The sequence below is a fragment of the Nicotiana tabacum genome, chromosome 3 (assembly GCF_000715075.1).
Source record: "Nicotiana tabacum cultivar K326 chromosome 3, ASM71507v2, whole genome shotgun sequence".
Classification (NCBI taxonomy): domain Eukaryota; kingdom Viridiplantae; phylum Streptophyta; class Magnoliopsida; order Solanales; family Solanaceae; genus Nicotiana; species Nicotiana tabacum.
This window is the reverse complement of record NC_134082.1, coordinates 6,146,439-6,164,314: the sequence shown is the minus strand read 5'-3', so window position 1 is coordinate 6,164,314 and position 17,876 is coordinate 6,146,439. Positions and strand designations below refer to the sequence as shown.

The window sequence follows — 17,876 nt, the reverse complement described above, 5'->3', positions numbered from 1 at the left end:
AAATATGAGTATCAGAGACCAGGTGGCTTGCTTCAACAGATTGAGATTTCAGAGTGGAAGTGGAAGCTAAGGTAAGTAACGATTGTAAATCTAGTTCTGAGGGTATGAAACCCCAGATTTCGTATCATTTTATTATTTTGAGGTAACACACATGCTAGGTGATGGATGAGTGGGCGTGCACCGTTGGGGATTGTGACTTGGTCCATCCCAAAGCAACTGTACGGTTGTGGTTGAAACTACATGATACTTATGTGTTTTAGAAAGAGTTTCCGTAAATTGGGCTGAATGCTGTGTTTAGGCCTTGTGCCAGAGTTGTTTGGACCCTGAGGGGACTTTTTCTTACTATCCTCTCACTGTTGTCGATTGAAAACCTATATTCAATCATGTTGCACTTATTATTTTCATAACTAAGTCTTTATTACTCTGTTTTGATGTATATAAATGTTATTTTAGGTTGAGTACTCTATTTTTACTGAGAGCCCGAGTGGCTTGAGAGGTTTATGACTGAGTGAGACCGATGGTCTAATTAGTGAGGATATTATGGGATTGGGCTGCACGCCGCAACATGTTTTACTAATTCATGATTGAGTGAGGCCGAGGGCCTGATTGATTTATGCCACAAGGTGGATTGTTATAGCATTTGGGTTGTAGGAGCCCCTCCGATAGTCTGCATACCCCCAATAAGCGTAGACACCTACTGAGTGATGTTTCACCCGATGGAATGTTTATGAGTGACTGTGAGGTTTGCCCGAGGGGCTGTATATGTGTGATAGTGAGTTTTGCCCGAGGGGCTGTTCATGATTCATGTTTGCCCGAGGGGCTGTTCACGAGTGATGTTTTTGCCCGGGGGCTGTTTATGTTTTCATCATTTTTACTCACTATTGCATCGAGCTTCTATTTGAAAAAATGTTGGAAAAATATCTTTAAACGATTTTTACTGAAAATGGATTTTAAATGAGATGTTTGATTCAAACCCTGATTTTTAAAGCGTGTTGTATTTTTATTGATATTTCATTAAATGAATTGTATATGTTTTATTGGTCATCACTACTTCTCAGCCTTTTTTACCATCGTTACTTACTAAGCTGGCGTACTCACGTTACTCCCTGCACATTGTGTGCAGATCCAGGCGCATTTGGGAATGGTAGCGGCTATTGACTATTCCAGCTATAGATTTTACTTGGAGATAGCAAGGTAGTTGCCTGGCGATCGTAGTCCTGCTCTTGTCCTTCCTATCTTCCTTTAGCTGTATTTTTGTTATTTCCCAGACTATGTTAGTCTTAGTATTGTCAGACAAAGTATAGTAGATGCTTATGACTAGTGACACCCCGATGTCGGGCTTTTCTTTCCGCACTTTCATAATTAAAATTTTCTTTATGAAGTTTTATTATTAAAAAGCTTGAATTTATCTTTAAAAATGAAATATCATGTTATTTTTGGTAAAGAATCGGCTTTCCTAATACCATGATAGGCGCCATCACAACATGGTAGTTTGGGTCATGACAAATTGATTCCAAAAGCAACATACATGAGTCAAAGAAAGATGATGCAAGTTTTGAGACGGTGAATGCTACAAGGCCACCACCACATTTTCCCCAAAGATTACAAAAGAAGAATGGTGATCACATGTTCAACAAATTTCTCTCTATGTTAAGCCAGGTTCAAATGAATATTCCGTTGGTAGATGCAATTCGTGAAATTCCAAAGTATGCTAAGTACATAAAAGATACAGTGGCTAACAAGAGGAGATTGACTGAATTTGAGATAATTACACTTATTGAGAAGTGAACTTCAAGGGTACAAAACAAGCTTCCTCAAAAGCTTAAGGATCCTGGCAGCTTCATCATCCATGCCAGCATAAATTTGATGCGCCTGTCTTTGTACAAGCAATTGGGTCTGGGAGCTCCAAGACCAACCACTATAATGTTGTAACTAGAGGATACATCCATAGCCTACCATGAAGGAGTGATTGAAGATGTGTTGCTGCAAATTGTGAAATTCATCTTCCCAACTAACTTCATTACCCTTGATTTTGAAGTTGACGAACAAGTTCCCATCATATTGGGATGACTACACTTGGATACAGGTGATGCTATTATTAAAGTGAGAGAAGGAAAAATGATTATGAGAGTTGACAAAGTCCTCAGCATAATTATGAAGCAGTGCACATAGTTATGTATATGTATTTTTAGTTCGGTTGAAATGTCCTCGGCATGATTCGTGCTTAATAATATTTGGAATCTCGATTATATTATTGTTGTTTCATAGGCTGGAAAGGGTAAGCGATTCAAGGATGGGAATTTATCTGGAATTTATTATAAATGAAGGAATTGGTTAATTACTGCTCATTTTTGGATTATTATTATCATTTACATATTTCGTGCTTATTTAAAGATTTCATTTTATTATTATTAGACCTTAGTAAGTGCCGAAGTCGATCCATCGTCACTACTTTTTCGAGGTTAGTCTAAGCTACCTACTGGGTATACATTGTTATTATACTCATACTACATTCTGCACTACCCATGCAGGATCTGAGGCAGAAGCATTCGGTTATCACCCCGGTATGCACGCCTGATACTACGAGACTTTGCGGTGAGCTGCCTCCTGAGACCGTTTCTGCAGCACCCAGAGTCTCATCTTTGTTATTTGATAGTAGGTTAATTTAAATATAATTAGGCCCTAAATAACCACCTTCTTGTATAGTTTGGATGATAAAAGTGATAATAAAATGCTCTTATTAGTGTTTTTTATGCTTTGCAGGTTATATATGACCAGAGAATGCTATGGAGTACTTTTGGGATCAAATATGGATAAAAAGAGGCCGATCGTAAGATTCCGTCAAGTAAACCATGCGAAACAGCTCAAGTTAGAACTGAAAGAGGACTGCCGCGGTTCCACCGTGACCGCGGCAGAACTGCGGTAGAAGATGGCTGCAAACAAAGTGAGAATCAGAGAGCATGTTTGGCCGCGGTTTGACTGCGGCAGAATCGCGACGGAGGCGGAGAACTTCAGGGACTAAAGTGCAAAACATGGGATTTTTAGCCCAAAACCCTATTTTAAACACTAGACTTCGCCCAAGAGAGGCATGTATTAATTTGGAGAGTATTTTGGCAAGGAAAAACAATTGTGAGAGATCACCCAAAACATCTTTCTTCTTTTCTTTGATTTTTCTTGCAAGTTTTATGATGAATATTGTTTTAGTTTGTTTACCCATAGTTATGAGTAGCTAAATCCTTTGTCTAAGGTTTTGATGGAACCTATTGGGGGATGAACTTCTTGTTTATGTGAATACAAATTGCTAGTCTCAATCCTTATTTGTTCAACTTTGTGCATGTTGTAGTTAATTGACAGGATCCTCAATTAGTTGTGCCTATTTAGTGTGCATAACTCGGGAGAGAGTGCATATTTAGGTTATTGTTGAACAACACCACTCCCAAAGTATAAGAGGGATCTATAACTGAGGGTTTAAAGGCGGGATTAGGGATAACGAAGCCTTGAGTGCAATCTAAAGTGAACCATGTTAATTAGAGCTAGCTAGTGTATCTCGGGAGAGTGCATTTAGTATATTAATGTGATTACTCGGGAGAGATTTACGGTAAGATGAGCGTTCATAATTGATAGAGAGGTGTTAGTCAATTTGTATGAAGCATAAACAGAAGGGATTTCATCAATAGGGGAAGTCATTACCTTAGCGTTTTCTCATTATTGTTTACAACCTTAGCGTCCTTAGTTTACAGCTGTTTATTTACTTGCAATTTTAGTTATTAAAGACACCATCAGCTGTGATTCAAACATTTAGGAAAATTGGTTCTCAAGAGTTTAGTGGGTCTAAAGATAGTTATTGATAGGTTAGCTCTCTGTGGATTCGACTCTGGGCAGAATACTCAGGTTATATTTGCAACGTCCGCAGGGTCCTTTTTATAAGGCATAGTTGGGCATGATCAAATTTTGGCGCCGTTGCTGGGCAGTTAATGGAATTATCAATTACCATTGATAGAAATACAAAAATTCTTAGTGTAGTCAGTTTTCTCTACACCAAATTTTTGATTGAAATTTTTGATGGTTGTTGACGTGGTTGCACAGGTGTATGCCTAGAAACTCTACGAGGATTGGAGAACTACTTGAAGGACTCTCAGACCCCGAGAAAACATTCTGGATATTGAACCGTGCCAACAAAAGACTTCAACAACCTCATCAAACACACAAACTCGAAATTGACATGGGTGACGTAGACAACGTCAATGGAAACGTCAGAGATATGGCACCTCCTGTGCCTGAGGCTGTACTATATGACTGGGCACAACCCACAGCTGACAATCTGGCCACTGCCATTGTTGTGCCCGCGATACAAGCTGAATCGTTCCAGATCACGAACAACATGCTGCACTTGTTGCAAAACAAGGGACTATTTTTTGGGACACCAGCCGAAGATCCTTAGCAGCACTTGAAGAACTTCCTGTCGATTTGCAAAACTCAAAGGCAACCCAACGTAACTCCGGAAGTAATCAGGCTGTTATTATTTCAATTCTCGATGACAGGAGCTGCTCAGATCTGGCTAAACTCACTCCCCATAAACTCTATAGAAACTTGGGATAAGTTAGTAAAGCAATTTCACATCAAGTTCCACCCACTCAACAAATTGATGAGATCGTGAGCTTTAAACAGAAACCAATGGAGATACTACATGAGACATGGAGCCGGTTTAAAGGAATGTTGGTTATATGTCCACACCATGGCATTCCAGATCAAATGTTGGGACAACGGTTTTACATAGAACTGTCAGATAGCATAAAGAACATTGTAGATGCCTCAGCTGGTGGGGCATTTTTGAGCAAAACTTAGAGAGAAGGTCAGAGTCTACTTGACAAAATGGCTCAGAATTCGGGGTGGATGATGAGGAATGCACCTATCACTCCAGTGGTGCACTCAGTGCCTTTTGACCCATCAAATTTCATGGCTGAAAATATGGCGACCCTCTTGACATAGATGAGCATACTCACCAAAAAGGTGGAGGAATCAAGGTAGAAACATTAAGTGCACATTGTAGATACTACCAATGGGGGCTTGTGCACATCTTGCATTAGTCAGCCAGTTGGTAATCCTTGGAATGCAGAACATGATCATCATCAGCAGCACCCTGAAGACATGAACTATGTGTCAAACTATGGAGGCCAGAGACAGGGCAATCAGAATTGGGGTTAGCAAACTCAGCAACCATACAGACCACCTCAGCCACAGTACAACGCTGGAAGCATGGGAGGTATGAGACCCCCCAACAATGTGGCACTTTATCCAAGGCCACAGGGGTACAACAATCAGCAGGAAGGGTATCCCCCACCTCATCAACAGCATGGTGGAAGGTAAGAAGATGGGTTCACTAGACTTGAAGCAATGATGTAGCAGGTTATTGGGTCCAATGCAAAAATAAATGAAAGAGTAGATGCACATGACGCAGCAATCAAAAATATTGAAGTGCAATTGGGCCAAATTTCAATGTCTCTGAACAATTGTCCTCAGGGGACATTACTTGCAGACACCCAGATTAATCCATAAGATCAGGACCCAAAGCAGCTGATGGCGGTGAATCTCCGTAATGGCAGGGATCTAGATGTAGAACAAGGGAGAGCTCGAGAAAATATACATGCTGAGACATTCATTCCAGTGCCCATTGAGCTGGATGAGTCTACGATACTGACAGAGGTGACAGTCCAGCCCGCTCAGGAAGAAAAGAACATTCAGCAGGAGACCGAGAAAGTAGCTGAGCCAGTTGAAGAGCCAGTAGTTGAAATAGTAGCTGATAAAGAGAAGTCCCAAGTGATTGGGAAGAAGAGACCTCCTGCACCCTTTCCATAGAGGCTGGCCAAGCATCAAAAAGAGGAGCAGTATAAAAAGTTCTTTGAAATGCTCAAACAAATCCAGGTAAATATTCCATTAATTCAAGCTTTAAAGGAGATGCCTGGTACGCAAAAATGATGAAGGACTTGATGTCCCGAAAATTTGATTTTCAAGACTTGGCTACAGCTACACTTACTCAGACCTGTAGTGCAGTGGTGATGAGACCTATTGCTGAAAAGTTGTCTGATCTAGGTAGCTTTACAATTCCATGCACTATTGGGAATTTCGCCTTTGCTAAGGCGCTCTGTGATTTAGGGGCCAGCATTAATCTTATGCCTCTGGCTATCTATAAGAGGTTGGGCATTGGGAGAGTTAGAACCACCTCCATGTTGTTGCAGCTGGCCAACAGGACTGTGAAGCATCCATTCGGTATCCTTGATGATGTGCTTATTCAAGTGGGGAAATTTGTGTTCCCTGCAGATTTTGTGATCTTGGATTGCAAAGTGGATGAAGAGAGTCCTATAATCTTAGGAAGACCATTCTTGGCCACGGGGAGAGCTCTGATTGACTGTGAGACTGGGGAGCTCAAAATGAGACTCAATGATGAGGAAATAACATTCAATGTGCAGAAGTCTATGAGGCGACCAAGCGAGTTCGCCAATTGCTCTTTTATTGATGCCGTGGATGTAATTATAGAGTCTGATGATGAGGTATTGACAATTGAGGACCCCCTTGCTGCATATTTGATGAACTTAGATGAAGTGAATGGTGAGGATTTGGCGGAATGGGTGTTGGCATTGGAAGGTAGAGGGTTCTGGGAGAGAAATCTAGAGTTTGAGCCCTTGCACTTAGAAAAGAGAGAAACTCCTCCAGCAAAGCCATCCATTGAAGAACCACCAAAGCTGGAGTTAAAGCCATTGCCAGCCCACCTCAGGTATGAATTTTTGGGACCTGACTCCACATTACCTGTTATTATCTCATCTAGTTTGTTAGATGTGCAGGTTCAAAAACTTTTACAGGTACTAAAGGAGTGCAAAACTGCCATTGGGTGGACCATGGCAGACATTAGGGGGATCAGCCCCGCCTAGTGCATGCACAAGATTCTACTGGAAGAGGGGCACAAACCTTCCAGGGAACATCAGAGGAGGCTGAAACCCAACATGAAGGAAGTGGTGAAGAAGGAGGTGATAAAGTGGTTGGATGCGGGAATTATTTTCCCAATCTCTGACAGCAGTTGGGTGAGCCCAGTGCAATGTGTTCCTAAAAAGGGTGGCATGACGGTTGTGACAAATGACAACAATGAATTGATCTCAACAAGAACCGTCATAGGCTGGAGAATTTGTATGGACTATCGAAAGTTGAATCTAGCCATCCGGAAAGACCACTTCCCACTTCCCTTCATTAATCAAATGTTGGACAGATTGGCAGGGAGGTCACACTTCTGTTTTCTGGATGGGTACTCAGGGTACAATCACATCTCCATTTCACCGGAAGACAGAGAGAAGACCTCCTTCACATGCACGTATGGCATTTATGCCTTTAGACGGATGCCCTTTGGCCTATGCAACGCACCTGCCACATTCCAACGGTGCATGATGGCCATATTCACTGACATGGTTGAGGACATAATGGAGGTATTCATGGATGACTTCTCAGTGGTGGGGAATTTATTTAATGAGTGCCTGATAAATCTGATGCGTGTGCTGAAATGGTGCATCGAGACTAACTTGGTTCTGAACTGGGAGAAGTGCCATTTCATGGTACAAGAAGGCATAGTCTTGGGGCACCGGGTGTCAAGCAAGGGAATAGAGGTGGATCGCGCGAAAGTTGATGTAATAGCAAAGCTGCCTCCACCAACTTCAGTCAAAGCCATCAGAAGCTTCCTTGGACATGCCGGTTTTTACCGGAGGTTCATAAAAGACTTCTCCAAAATCGCCAACCCACTCTGTAAGTTGTTAGAAAAAGATCACCTGTTTTTGTTTTCTGATGATTGCAGGGTAGCATTTGAGGAGTTGAAAAAGAGACTGGTCATAGCACCCATCATTGTTGCCCCCAACTGGGAGCAACCATTCGAACTAATGTGTGATGCCAATGACTATGCAGTGGGAGCAGTGCTGGGCCAGCGGAAAGACAAACTGATGCACCCAATCTACTATGCTAGTAGAATGCTGAGTGGAGCCCAGTTGAACTACACTGTGACTGAAAAGGAGATGTTGGCTGTAGTGTTTGCGTTTGACAAGTTCCGATCCTACCTGATAGGGTCCAAGGTAATTGTATATACTGACCATGCAGCTCTTAGGTACTTAATAGAAAAGAAAGTATATAAGCCACGCCTGATTCATTGGGTGTTGCTATTGCAAGAGTTCGATCTTGAGATTTGTGATCGTAAGGGCACTGAGAATCAAGTCGATGATCATCTATCACGACTTGAGGGAGCTGAAAATGTAGTTGAGGTTGAGGAAATACTGGAAACTTTTCCAGACGAGCAGCTACTCGCCACCACTCATCAGGAAGCGCCATGGTATGCAGACTTTACTAATTACCTGGCCAGTGGTATAGTTCCTCACGACCTTTCATCGATCCAAAGGAAAAGATTTTTTCGTGAAAGCCGCCAGTATTACTAGGATGAACCTTATCTGTTTAGAATATGCCTTGATAATATGATCCGGAGATGTGTCCCCGAGATAGAGCAATTTTCTGTTTTGTAGGCTTGTCACGCATCGGCGTATGGTGGACACTTTGGAGGGGTTAGGACAGCGGCAAAGGTGCTAGAGGCAGGATTCTTCTGGCGACAGTGTTTAAAGATGCGCACCTATAGGTGAAGGGCTGCAATGAATGTCAGCAAATCGGGAACATTTTCCGACACCACGAAATGCCCATGAACCCAATTCAAGAGGTGGAAGTGTTTGACGTCTGGGGGATTGACTTCATGGGTCCCTTCGTCAGCTCCTATGGCAATAAGTACATTATTGTTGCTATAGACTATGTGTCTAAATGGGTGGAAGCTGCGGCGTTACCCACCAATGATGCAAAAGTGGTGGTGGAATTTCTAAAGAAGAACATATTCACCCGCTTTGGGACACCACGAGCAATTATCACTGATGGAGGCACTCATTTATGCAACAGGGCCTTTGAAAAGTTGCTTGCTAAGTACGAGTGTGCCACAAGGTGGCTACTCCTTACCACCCGCAAACTAGTGGATAGGTTGAAGTGTCCAACAGAGAAATCAAGAGTGTGTTAACCAAAACTGTGAACGCCACAAGAACTGATTGGGCGAGGAAGCTAGATGATGCATTCTAGGCTTACAGAACTGCCTTCAAAACTCCAATTGGTATGTCACCTTACAAGTTGGTGTTTGGGAAGGCCTACCACCTGCCAGTGGAACTTGAACATAAAGCGTGGTGGGCATTGAAACAATTGAACTTAGACATGGAAGCTGCAGGCACGTCAAGAGTCACTGAATTTCATGAGCTCGAGGAGTTCAGATATCTTGCTTTTGAGAGCACAAAATTGTACAAGGAGAGAATGAAGAGGCTGTACGACCAGAACATTGTTGAGAGAAATTTCAAACCCGGGGACATGGTATTTCTATAAAACTCAAGACTACGTCTGTTCCCAGGTAAACTTAAGTCACGATGGTCTGGACCATTTTGAGTAGTTGAAGTTTTCCCGTCAAGAGCTGTTGAGATTGCCACAGAGAATGGCTCTCGTACATTCAGAGTCAATGGTCAAAGATTGAAGCCATATGTGGGCATGAGCGAGAAAAAGGAAGTGTCTGATCTGCACCTGACTGAACCACAGAGGTCGAGCGAGCCTTAAATGCGCTCATCCTGTGTCGTGCCGCAACATCAAATCAGGCGCTGCGTGGGAGGCAACCCACAAAATTGTTGTAAGTGTAACACGTTATATGAAAAAAAAAATCAAAAAATCAGACAACTGCCCAGACCGCGGTTCCACCGCGACCACAGTTCCACCGCGACCGCGGTCAAACCGCGGTCAGAGACCCTCTCTGAACTTCATTCACTGCGGTTCCACCACGACCGCGGTCAGAGACCCCCTCTGAACTTCATTCACCGCGTTTCCACCGCGACCGCGGTAGAACCGCGGTGGGAACCCCTCTCTGAACTTCGTCTACCGCGACCGCGGCAGACCCCGTCGGGCCCAGGTATGCAGAATTTTTTTTTAATTCCCCCCCCCCCCCCTTTTCTAATTCACCCTTCACCCACCTCAAAACAATTATTCCCCCTCCCTATTCAGAAACAGAATGCCCCCCCTCCAAAATAAAACCCAAATGCTCGGGTAATGTATTGTAGTGTATATAGACATGGTGTAGGTTGTAGTATTTGATTGGTATTGTTGTATATAATTGACTGTACTCACATTAGAAGTAACTGACTTGGCCCAATAACGGACACTTGTCGACGGGTCTATTGATGGTCTAAGTCGGAAAAAAAATGAATGAAAAAAAAAACTAAAAAAAATGTAGAGGACTCTTATTGAGGACGGACCACTTGGACAGTACTCTTGAGGGAAGTAGTCCATGTAGTTTCTTTATTTTATTTTATTTTTTTTCTTTTTTAGGTAGTGTAGTAATTCTCCCTTGGTTTTTCTTTTGACCACGGTTTTTTTTCAAGGGCTTTTCTTGAACCGGGTTAGGTAGATTTTTCGTTTGTAGTTTTAGGACCAAAATGGGTGAAGGCTAGAATGCAACCCTTGATGTACACACCTGAGAATAACAAAAACGAACATGAGGGTGCGACGTCTAGGCTCGTTTGTAGACTCGTAAATCTATGCCTTAATTTTGCACATCTTGTCTTGCTTGAACGCTCGTATGAGTGTGTTGATAAACTGATTCGGAATGAGTTACATGCCAAGTGTGTGTGAGCTATTACTTGTATTCTGTGCTTGCATGTGATACCTAGAACTTGCCCTGTGTGTTTGCAAAGCGAAATAGAAGTTGTTTGGTTTTAGAGATGATTGAGGCATTTCTTTGTGTAGCCTGTATATTTGTGAATCCACCTGTATATATTGTCATAGTTAACCCCTTTGAGCCTGAAGCCTGTTCTTTGATAACCCTATAATGACCTATATCCCTGTGTTTGAATAGTTTGACTGTTTGAACCTGTACCTCCTAGAAGCACTTGAATTACTAAAGAACATACAAAAGTCAAAGTGTGGGGTAGTAAGGAAGTAGGAAAAAAGGAAATCAGGAAAGAAATACTTGAATGGTGCAATGGATTTGAAAAAGAAAGAAAAAAAAAGAAAAAAATGAAGAAAACAAAACAAAAAGAAATAAAAAAAACAGTTGCACCTAAAGAAAAGTGGGGGTCGCCTATGAACTAAAATGTGGAAGAACGAGTGGGCTGAGCATGGAAATTGAAATAAAAGGAAGTGTGTATTAAAAGTGCTTAGGGAGGTTAGTCACTATATCCAAATATATCCTACCCGTCCCTTAGCCTACATTACAACCAAATAAAGACCTCTTGATCTTTAACTGGATAGCTCGATTAGTAGAGTACTACACTAGGGGCAAGCTTACGGTGTGTCTGTGTGGCATGTGAATGTTCTTTGCTGAGAGTGAGTGAATTCTTCCTATCTTTGGTTCCTTGTTGCTTGAATTTTATGTGTGTGGAACTTCTCTCAGAATTATGATGTGAGGGCATGTGACTCAGGAAGAAAAAGTGAGTTTTCACCTCTGTTAGAGTAACTAGAGTGAGCATGAGTGTGTCATGGTGTTAGAGTCATCATCTGAGGCGTGACTGTTGCACTGCTTAGGTTGTTCCTTCATAATGGCGGGTGTGGCATAAAAAAATTGGGTAATGCATCGAACGATTAGGCCTAGAAGTGTGGTTTAACTTGCTCGAGGACGAGCAAAGGTTTAAGTGTAGGATGTTGATAATAGGTGAATTTAACTATAATTAGGCCCTAAATAACCACCTTCTTGTATAGTTTGGATGATAAAAGTGATAACAAAATGCTCTTATTAGTGCTTTTCATGCTTTGCAGGTTATATATGACCAGAGAAGGCTATGGAGTACTTTTGGGATTAAATATGGAGAAAAAGAGGCTGATCGTAAAATTCCGTCAAGTAAACCACGCAAAACAGCTTAAGTTAGAACTGAAAGAGGACTGTCGCGGTTCCACCGCGACCGCGGCAGAACTGCGGTAGAAGATGGCTGCAGACAAAGTGAGAATCAGAGAGCATGTTTGGCCGCGGTTTGACCGCGACCGCGGCAGAACCGCGGCAAAGGCGGAGAACTTCAGGGACTAAAGTGCAAAACACAGGATTTTTAGCCCAAAACCCTATTTTAAACACTAGACTTCGCCCAAGAGAGGCATGTATTGATTTGGAGAGTATTTTGGCAAGGAAAAACAATTGTGAGAGATCACCCAAAACATCTTTCTTATTTTCTTTGATTTTTCTTGCAAGTTTTATGATGAATATTGTTTTAGTTTGTTTACCCATAGTTATGAGTAGCTAAATCCTTTGTCTAAGGTTTTGATGGAACCTATTGGGAGATGAACTTCTTGTTTATGTGAATACAAATTGCTAGTCTCAATCCTTATTTGTTCAACTTTGTGCATGTTGTAGTTACTGACAGGATCCTCAATTAGCTGTGCCTATTTAGTGTGCATAACTCAGTGCATATTTAGGTTATTGTTGAACAACACCACTCCCAAAGTATAAGAGGGATCTATAACTGAGGGTTTAAAGGCGGGATTAGGGATAACGCTTGAGTGCAATCTAAAGTGAACCGTGTTAATTAGAGCTAGCTAGTGTATCTCGGGAGAGTGCATTGAGTATATTACTATGATTACTCGGGAGAGATTTACGGTAAGATGAGCGTTCATGATTGATAGAGAGGTGTTGGTCAATTTGTATGAAGCATAAACATAAGGGATTCCATCAATAGGGGAAGTCATTACCTTAGCGTTTTCTCATTATTGTTTACAACCTTAGCACCCTTAGTTTACAGCTATTTATTTACTTGCAATTTTAGTTATTAAAGACACCATCAACTGTGATTCAAACGTTTGGGGAAATTGGTTCTCAAGAGTTTAGTGAGTCTAAAGATAGTGATTGATAGGTTAACTCTCTGTGGATTCGACTCTGGGCAGAATACTCGGGTTATATTTGCAACATCCGCATGGTCCTTTTTATAAGGCATAGTTGGGCGTGATCAATATTTAATTCCTGTCTACTTCATTTCAGAAAGTATTTTTGTTTGTTTTGTATACTCTGCTAGTAGCTCATATACTTGTGACACCAGGTATTGGAGATTTTTGTTAAGAAAACCCTTGATGGTTTTGGTCATTTACTTCCTCTAGTTTACTCTAAATTGTTTACCACTCACCTTGTGAAAGATATTCATCTTTTAATTGTTCAGAATTCAAAAATCAACTATTTATTAATTACTAAAAGAAGCACTTACATGGTTAGTTACTGTTGGCTTGCCTAACAGCAATGTTGGGCGCCATCACGATCTGTAGGAGAAATTAGGTTGTGACAGTGTACATCAATATAGGATATCCCATCTCAAAACTTCAGACAAATTGGTTAAAGAAAAATGTATTAATTAATCCTAATCTGAGTGGGAAATTAAGATGTAGTTTTTCACTAAAGCAAGAATTCTCCACTACCAAAAAAGAAGTTTAAATTGAGTATCACAGCTACTGGTAGTTGTGATAATATAAGGAGGAAGCTGAAAAAATTGATCCAGATGTGCAAGAGCCACTAGATGGTGGTTCCATCTCTAAGGTGATAAGCACATACTACAGCGAGGGCGATTTCAAGCTCAAGGAAGAGTCAAGGCAGCAAGGAGCCTATCTCTTGATGCATACGCCTAGTACTTTCTGCAAGCGAACAAATATCGTTGCCTCAAAGGCTAAAGAAAGCGAATGATGATAATTTAGGCATGTTACCCTAAGATGTGTAATGAAGTATGAATAGCACAACAAGTTCGACAAGTGGAATTCCATTTGTATCAGGTCATGATATTGTCAGCACAACGTAATAACAATATCCACAATGTAGTCATTAACAACTTTGTTTGGATGGTTGTTACCCATTGTATTATATGGTACTGTTACTTTAAATACGATATTTTTTTGATTGTTCCTTAAATTTTACTGTATCGTATCGTTAAATCCGTCGTTACATAACGACGAAATATCACTACAAGAAAATAGGCATTTAGCGAGGGGAAATTTGGTCGTTAAAAGTCCAGATCCGGTCGTTATAAGTCAATAACGACCGATAAAAATTCGGTCATCACCGGTCATTAAAAGCTCCGACATTAAAAGTTAACGACCGATTTTCAATCCCATCGTTAAAGACCCTTTAGCGACGACATTATTTCCGGTCGTTATATATCGTTTTTAGCGATACGATTTTTCCCTCGTTAATGTGTTATCCAGTCGCTAAAAGTCTTCAATGCCAACAACTAATTTGGTCCTTACAAATGCTTTTAGCGACCGAAAGTCCCTTCGATAATTGTATAATTACATTTAATCGTAATGCTTAATAAACTATTTGAGAAACCTACTATTCAATAGTTACTATGACCACATTCCCTTCGCTACTGGAATATTTTGATAAATACAATGACAAAAATATATATTTCACTAATAGTACATATGCTTTCATACACAAACCAGACACATTTGAAAATGAACTAAATGATTGATATTTTGTTAATACAAAGATCTAAGCATCACATTACAAGAAAGAAATTCAAATAGTATAACATCATCACGTTATCAGAAAGCAATCCAAATAGTATAATATCATTTTTAACAATTCCTAAAAAGAGAAAAAAAATTGCAACATATGTACATAAGACAGTGCCTTAAACCATCCCTAACATAACAAAATTCTCTTGTTCTTAAGCTTGATGTGCACTTTCTTCAACAATAGGTTCTTCAGACTTCCAAGTTTTTGATCTGTTGAAGTAAAACGTTTATGTCAGTTTGTAACAAAGAATAAACAACTAAAAAAGAAGATTAGATTCATCAAAGACTACAGTGATCGCCATAGTGAAATAATACAATTATCACTTGACATAACAGTCGGAAATATTGTAACAGAAAAACGTCGCATTATATTCCCTACGTTCACAGACAATAATCAGAAGACTGATGAATTTCTAAATCACTCATCCTAGTCATACTAAAACCTGCAAAGCAAATTGTCTTTTTCTGGCAAGCACATTCTATATGGAGCTTCATGCGATTCTACACATAAGGAGGAAAAGCGATTGAGATACAAAATGCATATAGAAATTTTTGAGAAAGAGTCGAATAATGCCTTCAAATCAAGTCTCTATTAAGAACCGATGATTGTTCATATACCAAACTTCGCTTTACAACTCACCTTTTGGTTCTGCTTTGAGGTATATTATTTCATCAATTCTCTGTTCATTGAGCTAGATTATGACAACTCTAGGTGATATTGGGTATGGAACTTCATTCTTGCTTATAAATTTACCTGTCTCGATGACTATATTTTTATTTAAATTCATAAACCTTAATGTAATGGAAAAAAAATCACATGCGCATTGTAACAATTTCATCATAGAGTATAATATTAATGGCATATAACACACATCGATATGCAACTTCTAGCACATGCCAGATGTGTAGAAGCACACAGTATAACGGATCAACTTTCCAATTAATTATGTGAAAGAGAATTCACTTTTGATAATTATAAGCTCTTCGCATTACCTGGAGTCCAAAAAATCAACCCAAAACTATCTGTATGCTATTTGGTTTCAAAGAATGCTATTTGGTATCATTCTTTGAAAGAAGTTGTAGCGTAAAAACATATTACTCTAAGTAATTCAACTGATTCTATTCCTTCTTCTACATAATATGAGCTAGTACCGGTAAGATGAAATAGCTAACTTGGGGGAAGTCACCGTCAACTACTGTTAAAAAACAGATGTTACATTTGTTAAGAACAAAGTCACCATTAAAGCTGTTGAAAATTGAAATACTAGTGTTATTTGCTAACTCTATCTCATGCCAGGCAATCGAAAGGAAGGAAATGAAACATAATTAAAAAATAAATGGTATTGAGACAGAAAGCTCATTTTCATTGCACTTGCAGTTTTATTTTTCAAAAATTGTTTCTTCTCAAACAGATAACGATAGACTTATCTTCTTTTACTTATGCATAATTGGAATATTAAAATTCTCAAGACAATAGTTCAGAAGAAATCAAATGCTTGACAATTGGGCGTAACATGGGATCAAACTGCTGGCAACTTATTCATTTGGGGTTGTAGTTAAATAAGTTGGCAAGAATTGCAAAAACATTTTTACATAGTGCAAAAAATATCAGGACGAGAGTGGTAGAATATTCTCATCATTCTAATCGGTATTGATTATCTCAGCTCTCAAGTACATTTATAAACTATTCGGTGTGAATATGTTGGTTCTTGATAAAATAAACTAAGGGTGAATCATAGACAACATTCCCAAAAATCATCTTCCTCTATATCTATAGGTCAATATCAAAAACCTCCATTGAGGAAGGTTCCAAGTAATACATACAACAATGGGATTAAAATCAACTCAGTATTAAATGCCCCTCCACCAAGTTTTTTTTGTTTGAGCTCTATCTTTTTCACAAGCAAGGAAAAGTACAAGAAAGAGGTGATTAATGTAAAATTGTATTTTTTTTAAGTTTTAGATAAAGTATTTTTTGAAAGGTGATTAATAGGATTCTTAATCTACTAACCTATTAAATGCTCCAATCTATTGTTCACTTTAAAATGATGATGAAGTCTGGTTAAACAGTGCACTTGCAAGTAATTTTATTTTATCATTTACCCTACCTTTCTTTATAATAATTTTGCCCTGTATCATAATTGTTCTTTATAATATTACAAGTTTATCCTTCATATTGTTGGTGCGTGATATCATAAAACGATAGCAAACGACACAATCTAGTCAAACAATGTATTTATCAAACGATACATTAGAATATAATACAGTACAATACGATACATTATGAAACGAGTAGTTTTAGCATTTTAGGGGATATCTATATTTTTGCATTTTCTTAATCTGCTCGACAAAGAGCACGATCATCAAATTACTTTGAAGCAACAAGATTTAATAGGGTCATTTCTTATTTTAAATAATATCACATTTATAAGGAAGTTTGGGTACACTTACTCCACTTTCTTTCTTGCATTTATTTTATGTTGTTATTTTAGTCATGTTAAAGTCAATGAACGGTGGGAGTCTGTTTGATTGGTTTTCCCACTAGCTGGCGTTTGAAGTTTTCTTTCGCAAATTAGGCCAAATCAAGCCTATTCAAACTTAAGAGTCCAAATTTTACATTTCTTGTTGGTGAACTTATTTCCTCCACTTCTTTTTAAATTTAAAAATAATTTAATTTAAACCTCCAATTCTACCTGTAATGAGAATCTTTTATACTCCCATATATTTAGCACCACAAGGTTCAAGAGAATTGTAGCAACACAAACATTATGACTTGTTTAAGACAATAAATTTTAAAATTATTTACTATTATTTTTTCTTAAGCTCCGTGCCTAGTAAATAAGTAATAGAAAAGTTATATATACTGAATTTTTATTCATATATACTACGATACTGTTCAAATTGGGTCTGGATTTGCTCCAGTATCCCATCCTCCAGTAATTATCAATACCCCTTTAGATTTAATATTCCTCTTCCTCCATTTCAGTTAACCCCAAGAAGCATAGGTTCTCATACTCCCTCTCCCCTGTTCTAATTTATGTGAACCTGTTTGATTGGGTACGAAGATTAAAAAAATGAAGACTTTTGAAATTTGTGGTCCTAAACAGGTCAAAAATAGGGTACATCGTATTTGTGTGGTTATAAAAGCTTCTAGTTAAAGGTAAAATTATAAATTTAAGCTAAATTGTTACCAAATCTAGAAATGAGTTATTCCTTTTTGAACGGACGAAAAAGGAAATAGGTTCACATAAACTGGAACAGAGGGAGCAGAAGAAATGCTTTTGACTCTGATTCTTCTGTAATTT

The 17,876-nt window shown here is 39.3% G+C and overlaps 1 protein-coding gene across 1 annotated transcript; it reads left to right on the top strand.

Moving 5' to 3' along the window:
• Positions 1–5,972: 5,972 nt before the first annotated feature.
• LOC142175492 (uncharacterized) lies at positions 5,973–13,741 on the top strand. The gene is made up of 5 exons (XM_075242351.1): positions 5,973–6,642; positions 8,098–8,359; positions 8,785–9,070; positions 9,187–9,420; positions 13,535–13,741. The coding sequence occupies exons 1-5, from the start codon at positions 5,973–5,975 to the stop codon at positions 13,739–13,741; spliced, it is 1,659 nt and encodes a 552-aa protein (XP_075098452.1).
• The last annotated feature ends 4,135 nt before the right edge of the window (positions 13,742–17,876 follow it).